Source organism: Candoia aspera, chromosome 2 (assembly GCF_035149785.1).
Source record: "Candoia aspera isolate rCanAsp1 chromosome 2, rCanAsp1.hap2, whole genome shotgun sequence".
NCBI classification, from domain to species: domain Eukaryota; kingdom Metazoa; phylum Chordata; class Lepidosauria; order Squamata; family Boidae; genus Candoia; species Candoia aspera.
In genome coordinates this window covers 118,844,489-118,863,603 of record NC_086154.1, presented here as the reverse complement: position 1 = coordinate 118,863,603, position 19,115 = coordinate 118,844,489, and the positions used below count along the sequence as shown (strand labels likewise).

The 19,115-nt window shown below is 41.8% G+C and overlaps 1 protein-coding gene across 1 annotated transcript; it reads left to right on the top strand.

Annotated features, from left to right (window-relative positions):
• The first annotated feature begins 8,683 nt into the window (after window positions 1-8,683).
• On the top strand, window positions 8,684-16,834 carry SSTR2 (somatostatin receptor 2). The gene is made up of 2 exons (XM_063293432.1): window positions 8,684-9,092; window positions 15,156-16,834. Exon 2 carries the CDS (start codon window positions 15,255-15,257, stop codon window positions 16,371-16,373), a length of 1,119 nt encoding a protein of 372 aa, XP_063149502.1. The 5' UTR covers window positions 8,684-9,092; window positions 15,156-15,254; the 3' UTR covers window positions 16,374-16,834.
• Window positions 16,835-19,115: the final 2,281 nt, after the last annotated feature.

Here is a 19,115-nt window from a genome sequence, read left to right as displayed (position 1 = left end):
GGCGTAGTGATGTCACCACTTTTGCTCAGATGCCGCAAAAGCATATCTTATTTCTTGCTTGCTGGCAAAAAAACTGAGCAGATAGTCCAGCTGGTTGTTTTCTGCTAGTAATTGTCAACTGGGGCTGAGATTAGACCGGCTATAACCTGCTGCTAGTGGCATTTTATTTTACTTCATTTCATTTCATTTCACTTCATTTTTTTGCCAGCAAGGAATAATTAAAGCACTTTTTTCAGCTCTTGGCTTGGATTTTATTTTATTTTACTTTAATTTTCTGGGAATCAAGTTATGTCAATTGCCTTCACTGGCTATAATGTGGATGCTATATCTTTCCAGGATGCCCAATTTTGTGCTATCATTTGTTGTATCTATCCTACCTATGGCCAGGGCCACAACTGGGGGGGGCAACTGGAGCATGTGCCCCGGGTGCCACACTAGTGGGGCACCAAAATGAGCGCTGGGGGGGGGGCGCCAAAATGGGCGCGGAATCCATGTTTGTCCCGGATGACACAGACCCTAGTTGTGGCCCTGCCTATGGTTGAAGTTTAGCACAAATTTTTGGTGATTGCCGCTCTTATTTGTACTACAGTTACTATAATATTTATCTTATTTTTTTTATATATCCCACCTTTATTATTTTTATAAATAACTCAAGGTGGCAAACATACCTAATAATCCTTCCTCCTCCTATTTTCCCCACAACAACAACCCTGTGGGGTGAGTTGGGCTGAGAGAGAGTGTGTATTTTATGTGATTTTACTGCTTTTTAAAAAGTTTTATTAATAATTAGAGGTCTACATATTTTATTGCTGTGCTTTCTGGCCCAAAGGGTTAATAAAGGTTTGATTGTGGATGCCACATCACAGCATTCTGGGAGGCAATGGAGGCTTGCTGCCCTGCAAGTGGAAACTTTTCAGAGTTTTATTTTATTTATTTATTTATCAAATTTTTATCACCACGCATCTCCCCCAATTCGTTTGTGTATTTTAAAAAAAAACATAACTGACCTCCCCCTCACATAGCTTTCCCTCCAACTCCCTCTAGCTCTTTTTTGAATAACAATGGACAAATATTCACACATTCAGGTACAGAAATACTGTACCTAGAACATACAACAGGAGTAATATAAACAATTTATTTTATTTTTGTGAAGGAAGAGATGCTTAATTATGCACAGACCTGGAGCAACCTGAGAAGGGCAGGATAAGGCACCCAGTTACTGGCCAGCTTGAAATGGTAGCAAGTACTGATTGGCTGAGATTTCCCAGTGCTTGGCTATTGGCCAGAAAAAGCAAGCATTGTCTGATTATCCTCAGCAAACTGTAGATTCACCAACATACCAGCCTGACTGTGCTCTTAGTGCCTTGATATCTGAAGAGATCTGCAAATATCAGAACACCCTGGATCAGTCTTGGATATATTTCCAACTGGGTAGAGAAGGAAGATAAAAACACAGATGGTCTAGAAGACCTCAAATTTATTTGCTGCTTTATTTTTTCTTCTGCACTGATTAGCTTCCATATCATATACCAAAAAAGCAGTTAAGAGAAAGATTTCTTTTAAGGGGGAACCCATCCATTTCTCTTTTGTTTATTGTAATTTATAAACCTACACGCATTAAAATGGTGTGTGTTAAAGATATTTTTAGGGGACTTTTAGTATTTTGTTAAGTATTCATGCCACCTGGAAGAAATCAATGATGCAAATGTGTACTGATTTAAGTGTGTGTGTGTTTATGTGTGTTTATGCATATACATGGATGGCTTCCCTGTCATGATGTTGATTCAGCTGCTGTTTCTTTTGGCCTTTTTTAATTTCATGACAGCTAGAATCCATTTAAAATAAAGTTGCTGAATGATTCCAAGGTATTGTTTAAGTAAATGCAAACCTTTCTCCTGTTTTGACTGGAGAAAATATCGCTTGGCCTTGGATCTCCACAGAGACACTGTTTGCAGCAAGGACAGTGTTTAGAGGTCTGTGCCAGCTGCCTCGGTAAAGCCCTGTAAGTGTATAGAACCCCTCGCTAGGACACTCTTAGTAACACCATCTGCTCTCCTATGGTGCTGCTATATCGGCTTTAAAAAAAAGAACTTTATTTGGATATTTATCTCCTATTTGCTTCTTTGGGAAAGGTCATATTCCTGCCTGACGTGTTATTTATTGTGGTAGTGATTACTCCCTTGAGCTCCTGAGATCCCACGATCACGAAATCTTCTGGATTTGTAGCCTAGTTGTGCCTGATGCTAATTACCAAGCTGGACATTGACATCTTTGTTCCAACCTGCCCTTAATTTCCAGTGTTCTGTTGTTTCTGTGATAAGCAATGAAGGAGGGGGAGATAAAAAGTGAATACTTATTCACTCCTAGAATCTCACAGGACATTGGAAAGGTTATCTCTCTAACCCAAACCTCTCCTCTTTACTTTGGGCCTTTCTGAATTGCTGTTACTTGATAACTAACTCTTGCTGACAGATAGGGTGTTGAACACAATAACTCTTGACACAGTTATCTCTTGCCAGAAAAAACATTGCATCCGGTTCCTGCTTCTCCACTCCTTCATTGCTGGAATCAAGGGCTGCTTTTAGAAGGGTGTTGCTACACCAGCAGCTTTTGCTTGAGATGTATTTCAGACAATAAGGATAGCTGGGAATTTTTTCTATCCAACATGCTATCAGTGCCACTAAACATCATTAGAGAAGTTCTGTTACACTGCTTTGCTCTGATGTGATCACCAGCAGTCACCATGAAACTGCCAAGTGTGGCATTTTCTGATGGATACAGTTATGACTTCTTGACTGAATGGTACAGCACTACAAATAAGCACCCCAGGCTAGGCTTGTCAGCTGACCATACTCAATTGCTTTGACCTGCTCTTGTGCCTAAACAGCACTTATGAGCTACAGAAAACAATTATAAATTCTGAGATTATAATGGCAAGCCTATCAACTATGGATCTCTATATAGCACACTGCTATGCACTAAGGCTTGTGTGTTATGCATTTATGAATGATGTTTAAACAAACCAAGATTAGCATAGCACTGTCTTAACACAAGGAGGGACAAACCAGTCCAAAAACAATATGATATGGAATGTTGATGTGAGCACTTTTTTTTTTAGCTGTTTACAAGGATACATATGATCGCTCCTATTTTGAAGCTTGTTCCAAGCTTATCTACTTAGAACTCCACTACTATTGAATTCAGGAGACCGGATGCCAGATACTTGCTAAATACACTTTCTGACAAGGACTTCCACAGTCAAGCTTTTTTCTTATGTTGCTAGTTATCTGCAGGATTTTGCAAATACAATCCCCAGATCACATCTTCATAGGCTGAAGCAAGGCTGTCCATAGGCTGAAGCAAGAAATACCCCAAATTTGTAAAGAACACGCAGAAAAGAAATTGTACAGAAACACACAATTCTCCTAAATACAGTACATTTCTTTTATGTGACTGTTTGAAATTCCCTATATTCTAATAAAGGGGTGAAATAATAGATACTAGAAGTGATAGATATTAGTTGTTCTTTTCTGTATATTATTGAAGGGAACACATCATAAAGTTTTTGTGCGTGTATGTACATTTATGCATGTTAAATTTATGATTACATTTTTAAAGAATACTGAAAACTACATGCTAGGGATCTTTGGATGGGGTTGAGAAGAAATGCATAGTTTTCTCAACTATTGTGTGAAATGGTTAGTGGGCTTTATATTTTGTTCCAAAATTAATGAAGATTATTTTGTGTGAGAGTAGACAGAGGAACCATTTAAAACCACCAATACTCTGGGTTGTGGAATATTGGATCCCTGTTTATTAAGATCATCTGACATTCAGGCACAAATATTTTAAAAGACTAACATTAACTGGAGAGTTTTAACATCCTAATGGCAACTCATTCATATTTCCAAACCACTCCATATACTTCTAGTTCATCACAAAAATGGATATGGGTTAACAGTCCGGCATACTACTATGCGGGGTAAAAATAATCTCCTTCCTCTCTTTTTATTTATTTATTATTTGTAAGATCTACATCCTGCCTTTCCCCTGGGAGCAAAAGGCAGCATACATAGCACTCCCTTTTCCCAGTTTTAACCACTACAACAATCCTGCAAGGCAGGCTGAGAAAAAGTGACTGGTCCAAAAGCCATCCAAGGAGATTCCCTGGCTGAAGATGGGCTTAGACCTGGGTCTCCCTGCACAAGTCCAGTACTGTAATTACTATGTCACACTGTCTCTCCGTCTTTTCCAGATGGGCAGGCACTGATAACCTTTCAATTCAGGAATATCTTTTTCAGAAATAAAGCGGAATTTTGACAAATATTGCCACTTGTGCCGCTTCTAGCCAAGGTACTAGTCCAGCCCAGCCATAGCCTTTCCATTCCCTACTTTCCCATATTTTCTATTCACCTGCCAAAGGCAGCATTGTATGCTTACTGAACATTCCCAGTCCTCAACAGACTATTTTGACTTTCAACCCTTAGCCCATTCCTGGGAGATCTGAGGGATTATTTCTGCCCATCTTGCTAACCCGTTTTATGAGAGTAGATAGAGGAGGTAGCATTTGGCTGGCTGACCTTGGAAACTAAGCAGGGCTAGGCCTGGTTAGTATTTGAATGGGAGACCACCAGAGAACATCAGAACTATAAACTAGACTAGGTCCAAAAATAGCCAAAGAAAGGCAATGGCAAACTGCTTCCACATGATTGTCAAGAAAACAAAATGTAGGCAGCCGGGAGCTCAGCCTGACTCAAGGGAGACTTTATTGCTTTTAATGCTATTTTGGCTCCATAATGATCCACACTCTGAGAATTAAATTGAATAACTTAATATATAGACTGTTATTTTCTGTTGTGTTAATTTGTGTCTCCTGGTTTAGTGTTGCAGTGCTTTAAATGTGATTTTTAATCTCTTTTTCCCCCTTCCCTATTTTTTTCTTGGTCTCTTTTTTTTTAAGTAGTCACTTTTAAAGTGTGCTTGATAAGCGAATATAACAATAGCCAAGGAAACATTCCTTTCCAGAGATAAAATAATAACTCTGTTAGGTTTTTGTTTTTGTTTGGTATTCATTGATTGGAAAAAAGAAGAGAAATAGATTTTAATCTGTTGGAAGTAACCTGTGTTTCTCTGACATGCTCATTGAAGCTATTTTAAGATAATATTCTTTTTCTGTGCCAGCTTCTCAGCTGTGTTATAAGCTCTGCTCCATTTCAGTGGTTCTAGCAGGCCACTAAATTGGCTTCATAATCAAGCTAAAAAAAGTGCTCCTTGGAATAACTGATGAGTGGATTTTTCTAGCATTGTCAGGCAGCTGGTATCAGAGGTAGCCTATCAGGTTCCTGAAATAAAGGGAATGATTGTGCAAGACTTTTTCTTCTAGATCTGAGGATCTTCCCCAAGTTCTTTCCCTGCAAACATTTCTGTGCAGTTTGCCATCAAAGGAAAGCTTTCTCTCTTCCTCCTTTTCAGCCTAAACAATTTCACATGTTTTTGTATTGATGTTTATGAAAAAGGACATGTTTATGAAAAAGGACATGTTCATAAACATCTGTCAGAAGGGCCAAGTGAAACAATAAATGATGAGTAAGCTTTTGTGGAGGAACAAACTTTGGTCCCCTATACAGAAATAGTCCTCTTTTGCCTACACATAGATATCCAAGCACCCATTCACACCTATTTCCTGCTGGACCATGTCCAAATGCCCAGTGACCAACTCATATGAGTTCACGTAAAGTTTTAGGGCAGGACTCCTAGGTTTTAACAGCTGCATGGCAGGATAGGATACCAACTGTTCCAGTGTCTTTCATCTTAGTGCAGAAATGGCACCTGCAGTTTCAGTGGGGGGGGAAAAACCTCTGACAAAACCATACACACTGTGCTTCTCTCGGTCTGCAACTCTTCCTTGACTCCATTGCCCTCAGTGCCAACTTCTGTGAATTCTGCAGGCAGGAAAAGAAACAACTTCAGAGGGCATCTGACACTTTGCAGACATTTTGGGGGGGGGGGGGGTTGTACAGTAAAAGAACCAGCCTGGTCTGCTGCCTTTCCCTTTGTTTGTTTACATCAGCGTTTCTTAAATGTGGTCCTAGGACCGCTGGGGATCCCCCAAGACCCTCTCAGGGGTCCTCGAAATCAACATTATTTGCCAGCCTATGTTGAAAAATAATACAATATTAAAATCAAACCATCATGAGAAGCGGTAGTGGCAGTGAATGGGTCAATTTTAATGTTTAATATGGTAAATATTGATAAGTATAACTCACACAAACAAAAGCTCTTTTGGGGCCCTCCATAGGTTTAAAAGTGGGAAGGGGTCTTGAAAGAAAAAAAGTTTAAGAAATACTGGTTGACTTGTCCTGCACTGAACACTGGTAAGAGTGTTTACGACCTTCAGGGAGTGAAGCAACTTCATCACTCACTGGCATCTTTTTTTCAAATGATACATGTCATGGTTGACTTCCTCCTAACCAAGGCATGAACATGCCCCAATAACTGGGTTGTCTGTTTGTTGCTGCCATGTCCTCATGTCCTTTTTTATCTGTTCCGACTTTAAAGTACTGTAATGGTTTTCCTCCTTTCCCAATACAATTTTGGTTGTGGATACAATCTGATACACTCTGTGTGTAGACCATTCGGTTGCCAACAGGGCCAGCAATTGGGATCTGCCTTTGATCCCAATGGCCACTTTGGGCTGCTACTGGCACAGCCCCTCCCCTCTGGTCAGTGGGCCCTCCCTCCCTCCCTCCCATGGCTATTTTAGCTTGGGCTTCAGGAAAGAAAAGTTGGCTTTAGAGATTTCTTGAAAGGAAACCAGACCTATGCTGCACATTTGATTGGCTTTTAATTGTATTTAAATTCATATTGTTTCAGTTTTGAATGACTGCTGGGGTGCTGCCTAGTTTATGTGGTGTTTTTATTTTGGATTGGATTGGATTTTATTGTATACTGTATGTTTTTACTCAGACTGTATTTTTTAGCTTGTTTTTTGTTTGTTTGTTTTGCAAACCTCCAAGAGAGCTTCAGCTATTGGGTGGTTTAAAAAATTTTATTTTATGTTTTTTAAAAAAAGGTTGATTTAACCCAGTTAAAAAAGGTCAATTTAACCTCAGCTTCTTCTGGCTTTGTATGGTTAGCTCTGTCGCCATAGGGTGTATTATAGATTTCCCACGGCTTCTGCTGATAAGAGTTTTCAACACGGCTGGATTCCCCCCCCCCCATTTTATTATTTTTACTGTTTTGGACAGTTTGTGCATGAGCACTGTAACTGTCAGCCTGAGTGGGCAATGCTCCCAGATTGGTAACAGGCAGCTGCAATTTCTATGATACTTTTTCAATGCACCATAGTTACTTACGGCATCCCACAAAGCCAGCTGGGTGACCTTAGGCCAGTCCCTCTCTCTCAGCCCCAGGAAGGAGGCAATGGCAAAGCACTTCCAAAAAACCTTGCCAAGAAAACTGCAGGGACTAGTCCAGGCAGTCACCAGGAGTGACACTGACTTGAAGGCGCCCCCACCCCCAAAGATGCAGGAGAGTAGCATCATTTTACCCATGCCATGCCAATTTTGACAGCACTGGGTGCCATGTTGGCCATTCTGTATGGGCTAATCAGAATTTCAAGTATCCTATGGGGGACCACCAGCTACTTCTGGCTGCTACTGGCCATATAGTCAGAACCAGGTTTCTTGGTTGCTCATTGGCATTCCCTTGTAGCACTTTCCATAACTTCACCCACAATAAATAGGCAAGGAGAGCACAATTCTCTGGCCTTGTTACTATGGCAGGATAGGGATTGGCAATGGGGACAGCACAATTTATGCCAGTGTACTTTTTTGCCTGCTCAAGAGCTGATGGATAGCACTTTTAATCTAACCATCTGGATGAGCCCAGGGAAAAATATTGGGTATATGAATAAAGCTGGATCTGAATCAGCATTACTGTACAAGTAACAGTCAAACTCAGCACCACATCACTTCTTGCATGGTGGGGAGGATTCCTCTTGGTAGCTTACATAAGGGTAAGCTTTAGGTCCAGCATTTTTAGTGAAGCATAAAAGAAATGGATCTGTAGCTGGAGGGGGGAATATCTCCCATCTTTCTTTCTCACCTTCCAACGCTATGAGAAAAAAAAAAGGGGAAGCAGATTTCTAAGGATACAGGAGGCAATGCTTCCTCCCACCACACAACACTTCTCTGTCTGCTGCAGTCCTTGTCTTCCAAAGGTGCCTCCTCCCTTGCGCCCAGGGTTGGCCCCATGGCAAACTCTGCTACTGTGACGACTAAATCTCTGACTTAGGGGCAAGGCCAGATTTAGCCTTGGGCCACTAGTTGCTGATCCCTCTTCCAGCCTCTCCGCTGGTAGCTCTGGAGGGGGTCATGGAACGTCACGTGCTTTTCAGGCCACGTGCCGCGTTTGCACACCAACGTTCTTCGGCTTGTTCGTTATTGCATCAAATGCTGGACGTCTCTGGGGCGTGCTGCCGTTGGGGTTATCCTCTTGGCAATTGCAGTCCTACCCTCCCTCTGCCCTCCCGCGTTCCCCGCCTCGGCAACCTTTATCACCACCTCCTCCTCTCCCTCTCCGCGTCTGCTGCATTGATTGATCACTTCACGAAAGACTGCCCTGTCTTGCCAAGCACGATTTCTATGCGAGGTGGACTTTAGCTTTCCCTGATTGCATCGCAGCCCTGGCGTGACACAGCTCGGTGATGAGCAGCCGGGACAATTATTGGACGGGGGAGTGGCTGGAGCGGCGAGCTCCCTCCGTGGCGGTGGGTACATCGGCGGAGCGCTTAGCCAGCACTCCCGTGCCTTGAGCTCCATCTGCGTCCCAGCTCAGGATCCGCCGTGGTGCTCTCTCGCTCCGCCCCACCGCCTGCCTTTCCTATCTAGGGGCTCATCCAGGAGCCGTAGCGGAGCCGCGTCGAGCGCCGCTCTGGTTTCCTCCGCACTTCGGAGGGATCTTTTGATCTCGAATAGCTGCAACGGATTCATTCGGACTAGAGAGCGGGCATAGGCGCGCGCCCTCGAGTTGGAGTGTGCATCGGAGGAAAAAGGGAGAGAGAGAGAGAGAAGCACTAAGACTCACACCTTGTAAGTGATCTTGGGGAGAGTTGTTGGTGCACCGTTAACGGGCGCGGGGTGCGGGGTAGGTGGCTAGAAGTATTGGGAGAAGAGTTACAGGTGGGAAAACTTCCTGATAGAGGAAGGACAGAAGAGAGACTGGCCCTGATCGACAGTCAAGGAGGAGGTCTGATTGTCCAATGCTCGTTGAAGTCTCCTCGCACACCGCTTACGCTTTTTTAATTTTTTAGGCTGCAGTCGTGGGTGCGCTCGTTTGGAAATTATTCCCTTGAATTTAATGGACTTTTCTTTCCCAGGCAAGCAGAACGCACAGGATCAAGATGTAATCTTTTGCATGTTTTGCTTAGAAAGAGTCTCATCTACGGATGGGGTTGACTCCCGAGTTGGGTTTGTGCCCTCGCCCGGGTGAGAGCCAACGGGTTAAAATAACCTTCCATAGTGAGCCTTCTCCCAGTGAAATTGTTTTTATTATATACTGTTTCTTCTGCTTAATAGAAAAAAAAACCCACCCCCTAACCTTACATATTAATAAGGTTTGCTGTGGTGCCCAATTTGCTCATTAAGAAAAGTGGGTGCTTCTGAAGCATCTTGTAGCAGTTTTCTTTGGTCTGTGCCCTTCAGATGTGTAGGGACTGCAAATCTAAGAATTCCCACTGGCTGTGTTGACTGGAAATTCTGGCAGTTGGAATCCCAGTTCTTCTTCTGCAGGGTTGGGGACAGATGGATTCTGTGAGGAGAGAGGCTCTGTATAATATTAATCCCCACCTCTGCTTTGACTTCCTCCTCTATATCCCAACCCCCTCCCATCCCTTCCCCAGGCAATTCCCTAACTTCTGAGGAGGGGTGCCTCCCAGCCAGGACACCCTAGTTCCAGTTTTAGTTTTACCTGGGTCTGTGAACTGCACTCAATCCACCCCTCATCTGTAACATGAGGAGCAGTGGCCAAAATGATGTGCTGAGATAATATGTGCACCAAATATTTTTAAGTATGAAAGTACTGTACTCCCCCCCCATCTAGAGATCATTGCAATCAGCATCTTTTTTCCAAAAACCCTATAATTTAATGGTTTTTTTCTGATATATAAGAAGGGAAGAGAAAGGCAATAACCAGGCACCCACATTGTGTTAACCAAGAATGTGGTTTCTTTAGTTTGGGTTATGTGAACCCAGCTATTGTGGCTTGTGAACCGTGAGTTTTAGCACAGCATGTTAAACAATCCCAGCCATTTATGGCTTATTTAATAAATCATGATTAAACAAGCTATGGATGAGCTGAGTCAGTGTGACACCCAAAGACAGCTGGGGTGGAAAATATGGCTCCCAGATACTCTGAGTGCCCTTGATTCTCTCTTGCATCTCTTTGCTTCTCTGATGTTTTGAGTGGCTCAACCATATCCAAGCATAACAGGAGACTATGACTTGATCTAGTTCAGGTTTAGTCATGAAGAGAATAAAAGGGTGGCGGGGTAGAGGAGAGAAAGACTGAAGATCATGTGCAAGTACCCTGAACTTTTTTGATAAAAGATGGGAATATAAACATAATTCAACTAAGATACTAAATTTAATCACCCAAGACATTTCATTTATGTTCCTCCACATCCAGCCCTTCGGCTTGAATCCAGTGCTTTCCCATTGATGGATGTTGTGACTGGAAACAGAACTGTCTCATTCCACCAAAGAGCCATCCTAGGCACCTCCCTCCACCATCATGTTCTTTTTCTCCTTTAAAGTCTGATTTGATTGGGAGCTGAAAGACCATATCTAGGAACCCAGCTTTTGCCAGAGTGAGAATGGCTGCTGTCTGCTTTAAAGTATCCAATCTGTGTCAGCAACTCCCAGTCAAGTGTGAAATAGAGCAAACAGAGGGAATAACGAAATACTTGGATTGAAAACCTAATGCAGTTTTAGGAGGGCTTGGTCAGACCTGGCCATACCAAGGAACTATTAAAGTTGGGGGAAGTCTTGTTTTGGCAAAGAGGCCGCACATGTATTTAGAGAAATTAAGTCACATTAATTTCCTCTTGGCACTTTGATGCTGCGCACAGACCCACGCTGTGTACATTCTATCATTTGGAATGGCTTTGCCTGAGACCTGGGTCAGACTTCAGTTGTATGTGATAATGGGCAACTGCAGTCAATAACTGAAGGAAGGCATAGATCCAGATACCAGTGTCCTATGGAGAAAAAGAACAGCTTCAGTTAATATTATGATCCAAAGTTAACTGCACTTAAGATTACAGATTACAATCTTCATAAAATAGCTTAACACCATGCTGAATTAGGTCTTAAAAAGAAAGGTTGATTTTTGATAAAAACAAAGTACTGGATGAAAGCAAATGATGGATGGAACTTCCTTGCATCTGAGTGGACTCTGAATTAGATTTATTTTAAATACACAGAAAAGAAGTAGGGATACAGCATAAACTGACCCTTTAAAATCATCCATTAAAAATATTACCATCCAAGAAGAGAAATTGTGCAAGCTCATTACAACAAAAAATTAAATAAATCCACCATACAGTATATCTCAGTAGTTTGTAAATTTAGATGAATGGTTGATCACTTCTTGAGGGATCTGGATAGTGTTCCTTAATGTATAGCACAAGTTTCTTTGTAGTGAAAGATTTAAAAAAATCATCTTCTTTGTGAAAGCGACCCAGCTTAGCAAAGAAAGGGCCAACGTGAGCATGGCAGGAGAAGAGTTTGCTCTTCAGATGTAGGATTGTACTGTATTTCAGTACAACCAGCCTTTCCACCACTCAAACTTCTGATTTCGTAACTGAAAGTAATCAGGATTTGAGTGGGCTTGAGTATTTAAGTTACTAGGATGCTATGCAGACAGACATGCTTACATGTGTCAGGATCTGCAGCACTTGCAGAATACTGACCGCCAATGAGAAGGTGTTCTTCTTGGCAAAAAGATGAGCACAGAGATACCTCAGTCTATCAGTGATCAGTCCCCCAGTAAATGAATAAAAAATTGTAAACTCTATATTTACCTCCTGGTTTGAAGATTCTGTATTTTGGCCCCTTTACCAGCTCCTCCAATGGCCAGACAGACAACCCCATACAACCCAAGTAGTGAAATGTGATCACCTCTGCAGAGCCACTCAGAATGGAAAATGCCCATTTGCCCCCATCCTCCACCCTCTGCTTTCATTTGCCCAAAATATTGAGACTGCAGCAGAATGAAGCCAAGAATTAATACTGGGGAGAGGTCAGAGCTGGCAGCTCAGTTTGCTTGTGAGCAGATCAAAGATCTGAGCAACATATTTACCTGAAGGCAGCACTACCCTGTATAGTAAGGTCAGACTGTCTTCTCTCCATACCATAATCTCAATTAATTTGAAGATGGCACTTCCATTTTGGAGGTAAATTATTTTGAAAAACAAAACACAGTAAAGAATCCCTTCAAGTAAATACGGTAATGTTTTCCAGGCAAATAAAAAAGGATTAAACATATTAAATTGACAGTGAAATTGAATAAATATATAATGAAAGCAAGTCTCATTGAATTGAGTGAAATATACTCCAGTGGAAGTAAATGTAGAATTGCATCTTTAGTGTTACCTAATATTTACCCCTTATTATTTGCATACACACTGTGGACAGGACATTTCTTGAAAATAAAAAGCAAAGGAAGAGCATTTGCTTTGAAAAAAGTAAGTAGAAAAGTGTTCTGATTTTCACCCCTGAGCTTTTGAAAGTGCAAGAGCAGAGGCTGATAACTTTTTGAAAGCCAGAGTGTCTGTCTGTCTGTTTCAGTGGTTATGGGCTTTGTCGGGTGGAGCAAAGACATTGCTGGAGGGACAGGATAGAGTTTCCTACCTGAAGCTTAATACACCTGTTTTCCTTTTGTTTCCCACTGAAAATCAGCAGGAAATCACTGTAGTGATTTCTGGCATGCTCTTGGAGAGGGAGCTCTGCAATAGAAAAAAAAATCATTAGGGGGTTACCTATGGTTTGCAAGCCATAGAATGCCAATTTCTATCCTAGAAAATAGGTCATGAGAAAAAAAAGTATTAGGGACTCTTAGTCCTCTAGCTGATACAGCACTGAAGGCTCAAACCCTAGATTGGCTTACAGCCCAGAGCTATCTTGGGTAGATACAGCTGAATCACTTTCTTCCTAGGAAATACGTGTCTCCGTGCTTTTTGCATCCGTGTGAAAGTATGCATTTAACCTCAGCATCCTTTCTACATGAAAAATCCTGTAGGCTGTGATGTTGGTGGACAGAAATAACAGGAGCTTGTTTCCCATTTGCCAGACTGATACCATTTAACACTGCCATGTAAAATGCTGTTGCAATGTAGGAGCTGGTTGTATCTCAAAAAAACTGTGCAGTCCAATCTCATCCTTACATCTGTCAAGGTGCAATCTTATACACACTTACTTGGGAGTAGGATTACATACGCTGCAACCAGCTTTACATCTGGCATTTTCCTCATCACCAAATCTATAATTTGGGAATAATGTAGTGTATTGTTTAATGAATGAGAAATGGGTTGAAAAAATCTGTGCAGGAATGAACTTTATTGAATGAGCTTGGTCTCTCAGCCTATCCTATTTTATAGGGTTATCCTGAAAAAATAAAACTCATGTACAACACATGAAGCTCCTCTATATACATTTTAATAATAATAATATCAACAACAGTAACAACAAGGACAACCCACTAGAGTAATGCTATGAGCATCCAAGCAGTAAGGGGTTCAATCTAAACTAGTTATTAGCAGTGTTCTGCTTGGGTTACAGGGAGTAGGAAGTATACAGTAGGTAGTCCTTGACTTACAACCACAATAGGGACCAGAAAATTAATCATTAAGCAGTGCAGTCGTTAAGCGAGGCATCACGTGACTGCAGCTGATTTTACAACATTCTTTGTGGCAGTCATTAAGCAAATCACTTAGGTCATTAATTGAATCACAGGGTTGTTAAGCAAACCATGCGGTCATTAAGTGAATCACGCAGTTCCCCATTGATTCTGCTTGTCGTAAGCTGGCTGGGAAGGTTGCAAATAGTGATCACGTGACTGGGACGCTGAACCATTGTAAATGCATGCTGATTGCCAAGTGCCTAAATTTTGATCATGTGACCATGGGGACACTGCAACAGTCGTAAGTGCGAGGACTGGTGATAAATCACCTTTTCCAGTGCCATCTTACCTTCTAACAGTCACTAGACAAATGGTTGTAACTCGAGGACTACCTATAATCCTCTAAGCCAAAGTTTCTCAACCTCAGCAATTTTAAGATGTATGGACTTCAACTCCCAGAATTCCTGCAGGCTGAGGAACTCTGGGAGTTGAAGTCCACACATCTTAAAATTGCTGAGGTTGAGAAACACTGCTCTAAGCCTCCAGTGTCTCCTGAAAAGTTCATAAGGGAGGCTGAGGGACCTTTTGAAGCAGCATGACGAATCTGAGGAAATACATAATGATTATGTATCACCACCTGGATTCTTTATTTTTACCTTTATTCATATTATTTATTATTGTATTTTATTCTGTGTATTTTACTGTTTTGATCTATTGTTGTAAACCGCCCAGAATCCCCTGATGGGAGGAGATGGGCGGGGACAAATTAGATAGATAAATAAATAATCTCCCATCTCCTTTTTCCAGTGGGAAATCCTTGCTCATCAGAATCCAATTCACTTCATCTTGGATAAGTGATGGTGTTGTTAAAGACTGTTGCAGCAGATTTTGCCCTCTTGTTGAATCTCAGGATCAGATAAATGGCAGAATTATACTCATTGGCCTATGCTGAGATTTCTCTGTTACAGATAATATCCAGGTTATCCATTAAGTTGAACATAATTCACATGAGGAGAGATCAAATCATGAATTATCCCATAACATGGGATGGAGGTTTTGATTTTTCCCCAAGTTAATATATATTGGAAGAGTTGGGTTGCTGGCACTCAATCCACTGTGACAGTTCTTTCAAAGAAAAAGCCACAACACCTTGAAAAAGGTATTGATGTAAGAACTTTTCTTGATCTTTGACTGTAGGAAGTTGGTAGATAGCCATTTTGAACCTGATCTTTATTTCTCATTTATTTTGTGCTTAGGTTCTATTTTATCTTAGACCACCCTGAATCAATCAAGATGGCATCTTCCTTTGCCTGAAGAAGATTTCTTGCCAGGCAGACAGTGACAGCAGTTGCATCATGGACCAGGATCATGAGTTGCCCAATACCACAGTCTTCTGGTTCCCCTCAACTTCTCAGTTTGAGAGTTTCTCCCAAGAGACTCCAGCTACAAATATTTCCATCAACATCACAAGCCACCACTATGACTTGACTAGCAATGCCATCCTCACCTTCATCTATTTTGTGGTGTGCATTGTGGGCCTCTGTGGAAATACCCTAGTCATCTATGTCATCCTTCGCTATGCCAAGATGAAGACGATCACCAACATCTACATCCTTAACTTGGCTATAGCTGATGAATTGTTTATGTTGGGCTTGCCTTTCCTGGCTATGCAGGTGGCTCTGGTTCACTGGCCCTTCGGGAAAGTCATCTGCCGGATTGTCATGACAGTGGATGGAATCAATCAGTTCACTAGCATCTTTTGCCTCACCGTCATGAGTGTGGATAGGTATCTTGCTGTAGTACACCCCATAAAATCTGCTAAATGGAGGCGCCCAAGAACAGCAAAGATGGTCAATGTAGCTGTCTGGGGCATCTCCCTTCTGGTCATATTACCCATCATGATATATGCTGGAGTGATCAATAATCATGGAAGCAGTAGTTGCACCATGATCTGGCCAGATGAGTCTGGCGCTTGGTATGCTGGCTTCATCATTTATGCCTTTATTCTTGGCTTCTTAGTGCCCCTAACCATCATTTGCCTTTGTTATCTTTTCATCATCATCAAGGTGAAATCATCTGGTATTAGGGTGGGTTCCTCCAAGAGGAAAAAGTCAGAGAAGAAGGTCACCAGGATGGTTTCCATTGTTGTTGCTGTTTTCATCTTTTGCTGGCTGCCCTTCTATATCTTTAACGTCTCATCAGTCTCTGTGTCTATTGTGCCAACTCCTGTCCTCAAGGGCATGTTTGATTTTGTAGTGGTCCTCACATATGCAAATAGCTGTGCCAATCCTATCCTTTATGCATTCTTGTCTGACAACTTCAAGAAGAGCTTCCAAAATGTCCTCTGCCTGGTGAAAGTCAGTGGCATGGATGAAACGGACAGGAGCGACAGCAAGCAGGATAAGTCCAGGCTCAATGAAGCTACAGAAACTCAGAGAACTTTGCTCAATGGAGACCTTCAGACAAGCATCTGAGACACCCCAGCAGTGGTCTGTACATCTCTGTACTTCTTCATAGAAGGCAGCAGTCCATACTGAATGACAGCAAGAGTCATTGACCCTTCTCTTAAGGGAATGGTAAATGTATGTGATGGAAAGGGCACAGGGCAAAGATGTACATCACAGCTCTAGGCTAGCTGGTTTTGAAGATAAAAGAAGAAGTGCGTTGTGGGATGATAGACTAGATTCATACATTGGTGTGTGCACAGTAGTACATGCATGTATAAAGGCATGATGTGATCAAGCATAGTAAAAATGTCTGTACTAGATCCATCTAAGTAAACCTGAGCTGTCTTTTAAAAAAAAAAAAAACCTTTACTGGTATGATTTTTCCAGTACACATAGACTTTGAAATATTCCATTTTCCAGGATTTCAATTATAATTTTTTTAAAATGACTGGACAAGCACTAAATAAACAACAAGTTCCGATTCTGAACATTTTTTCTTAAGCTGGGATCCCTGACATCCTCTTCCCATTCTAAAATTAGATTCTCTGAAAGTTTTTACTTTGTGTCCTTTTTCAGTTAACAAAACATGACACTCATGTATTTGAATCAAAATAAAATAGTCATGATACTATTTACAGGTAGGGAAGGGATAATGAGGAAATGATAACTGCTTAAATATATTATCGTTGAAAGACTAGCTAATACGATCTTCAGAATAAGGATTGTATAGCATGTTGGCAGGAGTGGGGACTAGAGGAATGTATCTGTAGCCATAATGAGATTCTTTTACTGTGAGTTCACAAAGATAATTTATTTTGCCCTGTTGCTATCCCTTTGTTTCCTACGTAATGGTTTTCCTATTGAAAGTAGAGCCGTCAGATCTCAGCTACAAATATCAGGATGGCCACTAGATGGCAGGAAAGAGATACTGAAACTTGTTATTCTTTACTACCATCTAGCCATCTTCATGATTTTTGCAGCCCAGATGTGGTGGCCCCACTAAAAGACCTTTTGTAAGTGGGGCTGATGTTACCAAAGTATGAAAGCAGATGTTCAGCTTTTGACAAATGGATCCAAAATCCACACGTGAATAATGCTGTTATATGGACCAACCAACTTTTGTGAAGTGAGCAAGCTTGTGTGTAGTTATCTTTAACATACTGGATCTTACTCCCAACTTTGACATTTTTAGATCAATCTTAATACAAGTTTTATATGTGGGCTTTTGTTCCTGTTGCTATTTTAAATGGACCCATACAACTACCTACAATATTTGTTGGATAAGGAGTATACTCAGTCCTCAGTGTGGTCCAGATCCCTAGTGGCTTGTGTATGTATGGTTTTTGGGGGAGAGTTTTCCTCCACCTTGAGCTAAAGGCAAGATAATACCTCTTTAATAACCATTTCTATTACCTGTGTCCTATCCGTCATTCTGCTAAGATCAGAAAAGATCTTGAACGATTGATCATTTGATACCTGAGGAATAGATACCAGGAATAGGTACCATTCATGTACGAAACAGCCCAGATAAAGTAACAGTGGCAAATATGTACTATTATACCTGATGCTGCCTTTTCTTTACATATTCTTAGGGGTCATGGTTAACTAAAAACAAATCTGGCTAGGCTAATAAAAGAGGAACCAAGCTGTAACATTAATCCACGTGAAGAAGGAATCTTTGTGCACTTCCCTATATCAGTAGTAAGGGACCTGTGGCCCTCTAGATCAGTGTTTTTCAACCTTGGCAACTTAAAGATGTGTGGACTTCAACTCCCAGAATTCCCAACATCTTAAAGTTGCCAAGGTTGAAAAACACTGATCTAGATATTCCAGCCATCCCTTACGCTTGACTATCCTGTCAGGCTGCTGTGAGTTGTAGCTTGGCAATATCAGACGATGGCCACCTCTTCCTGAGGCCTACTCTAAATCTACAAGTACTGGGCACTGAACTTGCCTTAAGAATTCAATGTATGGAAGATACTCTTAATTCCTATTCCAAAGTTTCCATTTAAGAATCTGACACTTGGGGCACAACCTTCAACAGCTACTGCCAAGCTAAAGCGCCATGCACTCATGTGTGAGCCAGGAGAAATCAAAACCTGCAAAAAATTTGCTGTCCCTGCTGATGAGCCCAATCCTGCTTCTATAGCTTCTGCTCTGGCTTGGTGGGGGAGGGTGTCCTGTCTTTGCATGATGAAGGGTGGGTAGGTTTGACAGCCAGCATGTAAATTCTCGCTAAACCCATCTCTCTCTGCACTTCCAAAAATGTGGAGTTTTGAAAGAGCTTCCTCATTCCTTTCTGTATTCCTCCCTCATCACTCTCCTTCATATCATCATCCTGACCTAAGAAGGAAATCCAGGGAAACAGGCTTCCCTCCAGCTTAGCTTTTGTCAGGCTTTAGTGAGTCGCAGGAGAGAGACAGAGAATGATTCCCTTCCCCGTGCACACTGCAGCATGTTTATGCTCAGCTTCTGTGCTAAACTCTGCATGCACACTCACAAAAGGGTGGCAGTTCCTCTGCAGGTGTCCTTTCTCTGGCATCTCCCCACTCCCCCACATGCACACAGGCCGTTAGGGGTTTGCTTTTGACTGGGAGACGGGCTGCTGCACTGAAAGCTCTTTGCTGTGGTGTAGCAATTGTTTGGGTTTTTGCAGACCAGGAATGGTAGCCCTAACTTTACCGGTCAGCTTCCCCAGCTGGGATCAGCTGTCTGGAGGGCTTGTTTTGAGGGTGCAAAACCCATTGTAAAAATAAGCCTGCTAGGCAG

Coding starts and splice junctions, on each gene's coding strand:
- SSTR2 (XM_063293432.1), top strand. CDS start 15,255: ATGGACCAGGATCATGAGTTGCCCAATACCACAGTCTTCTGGTTCCCC.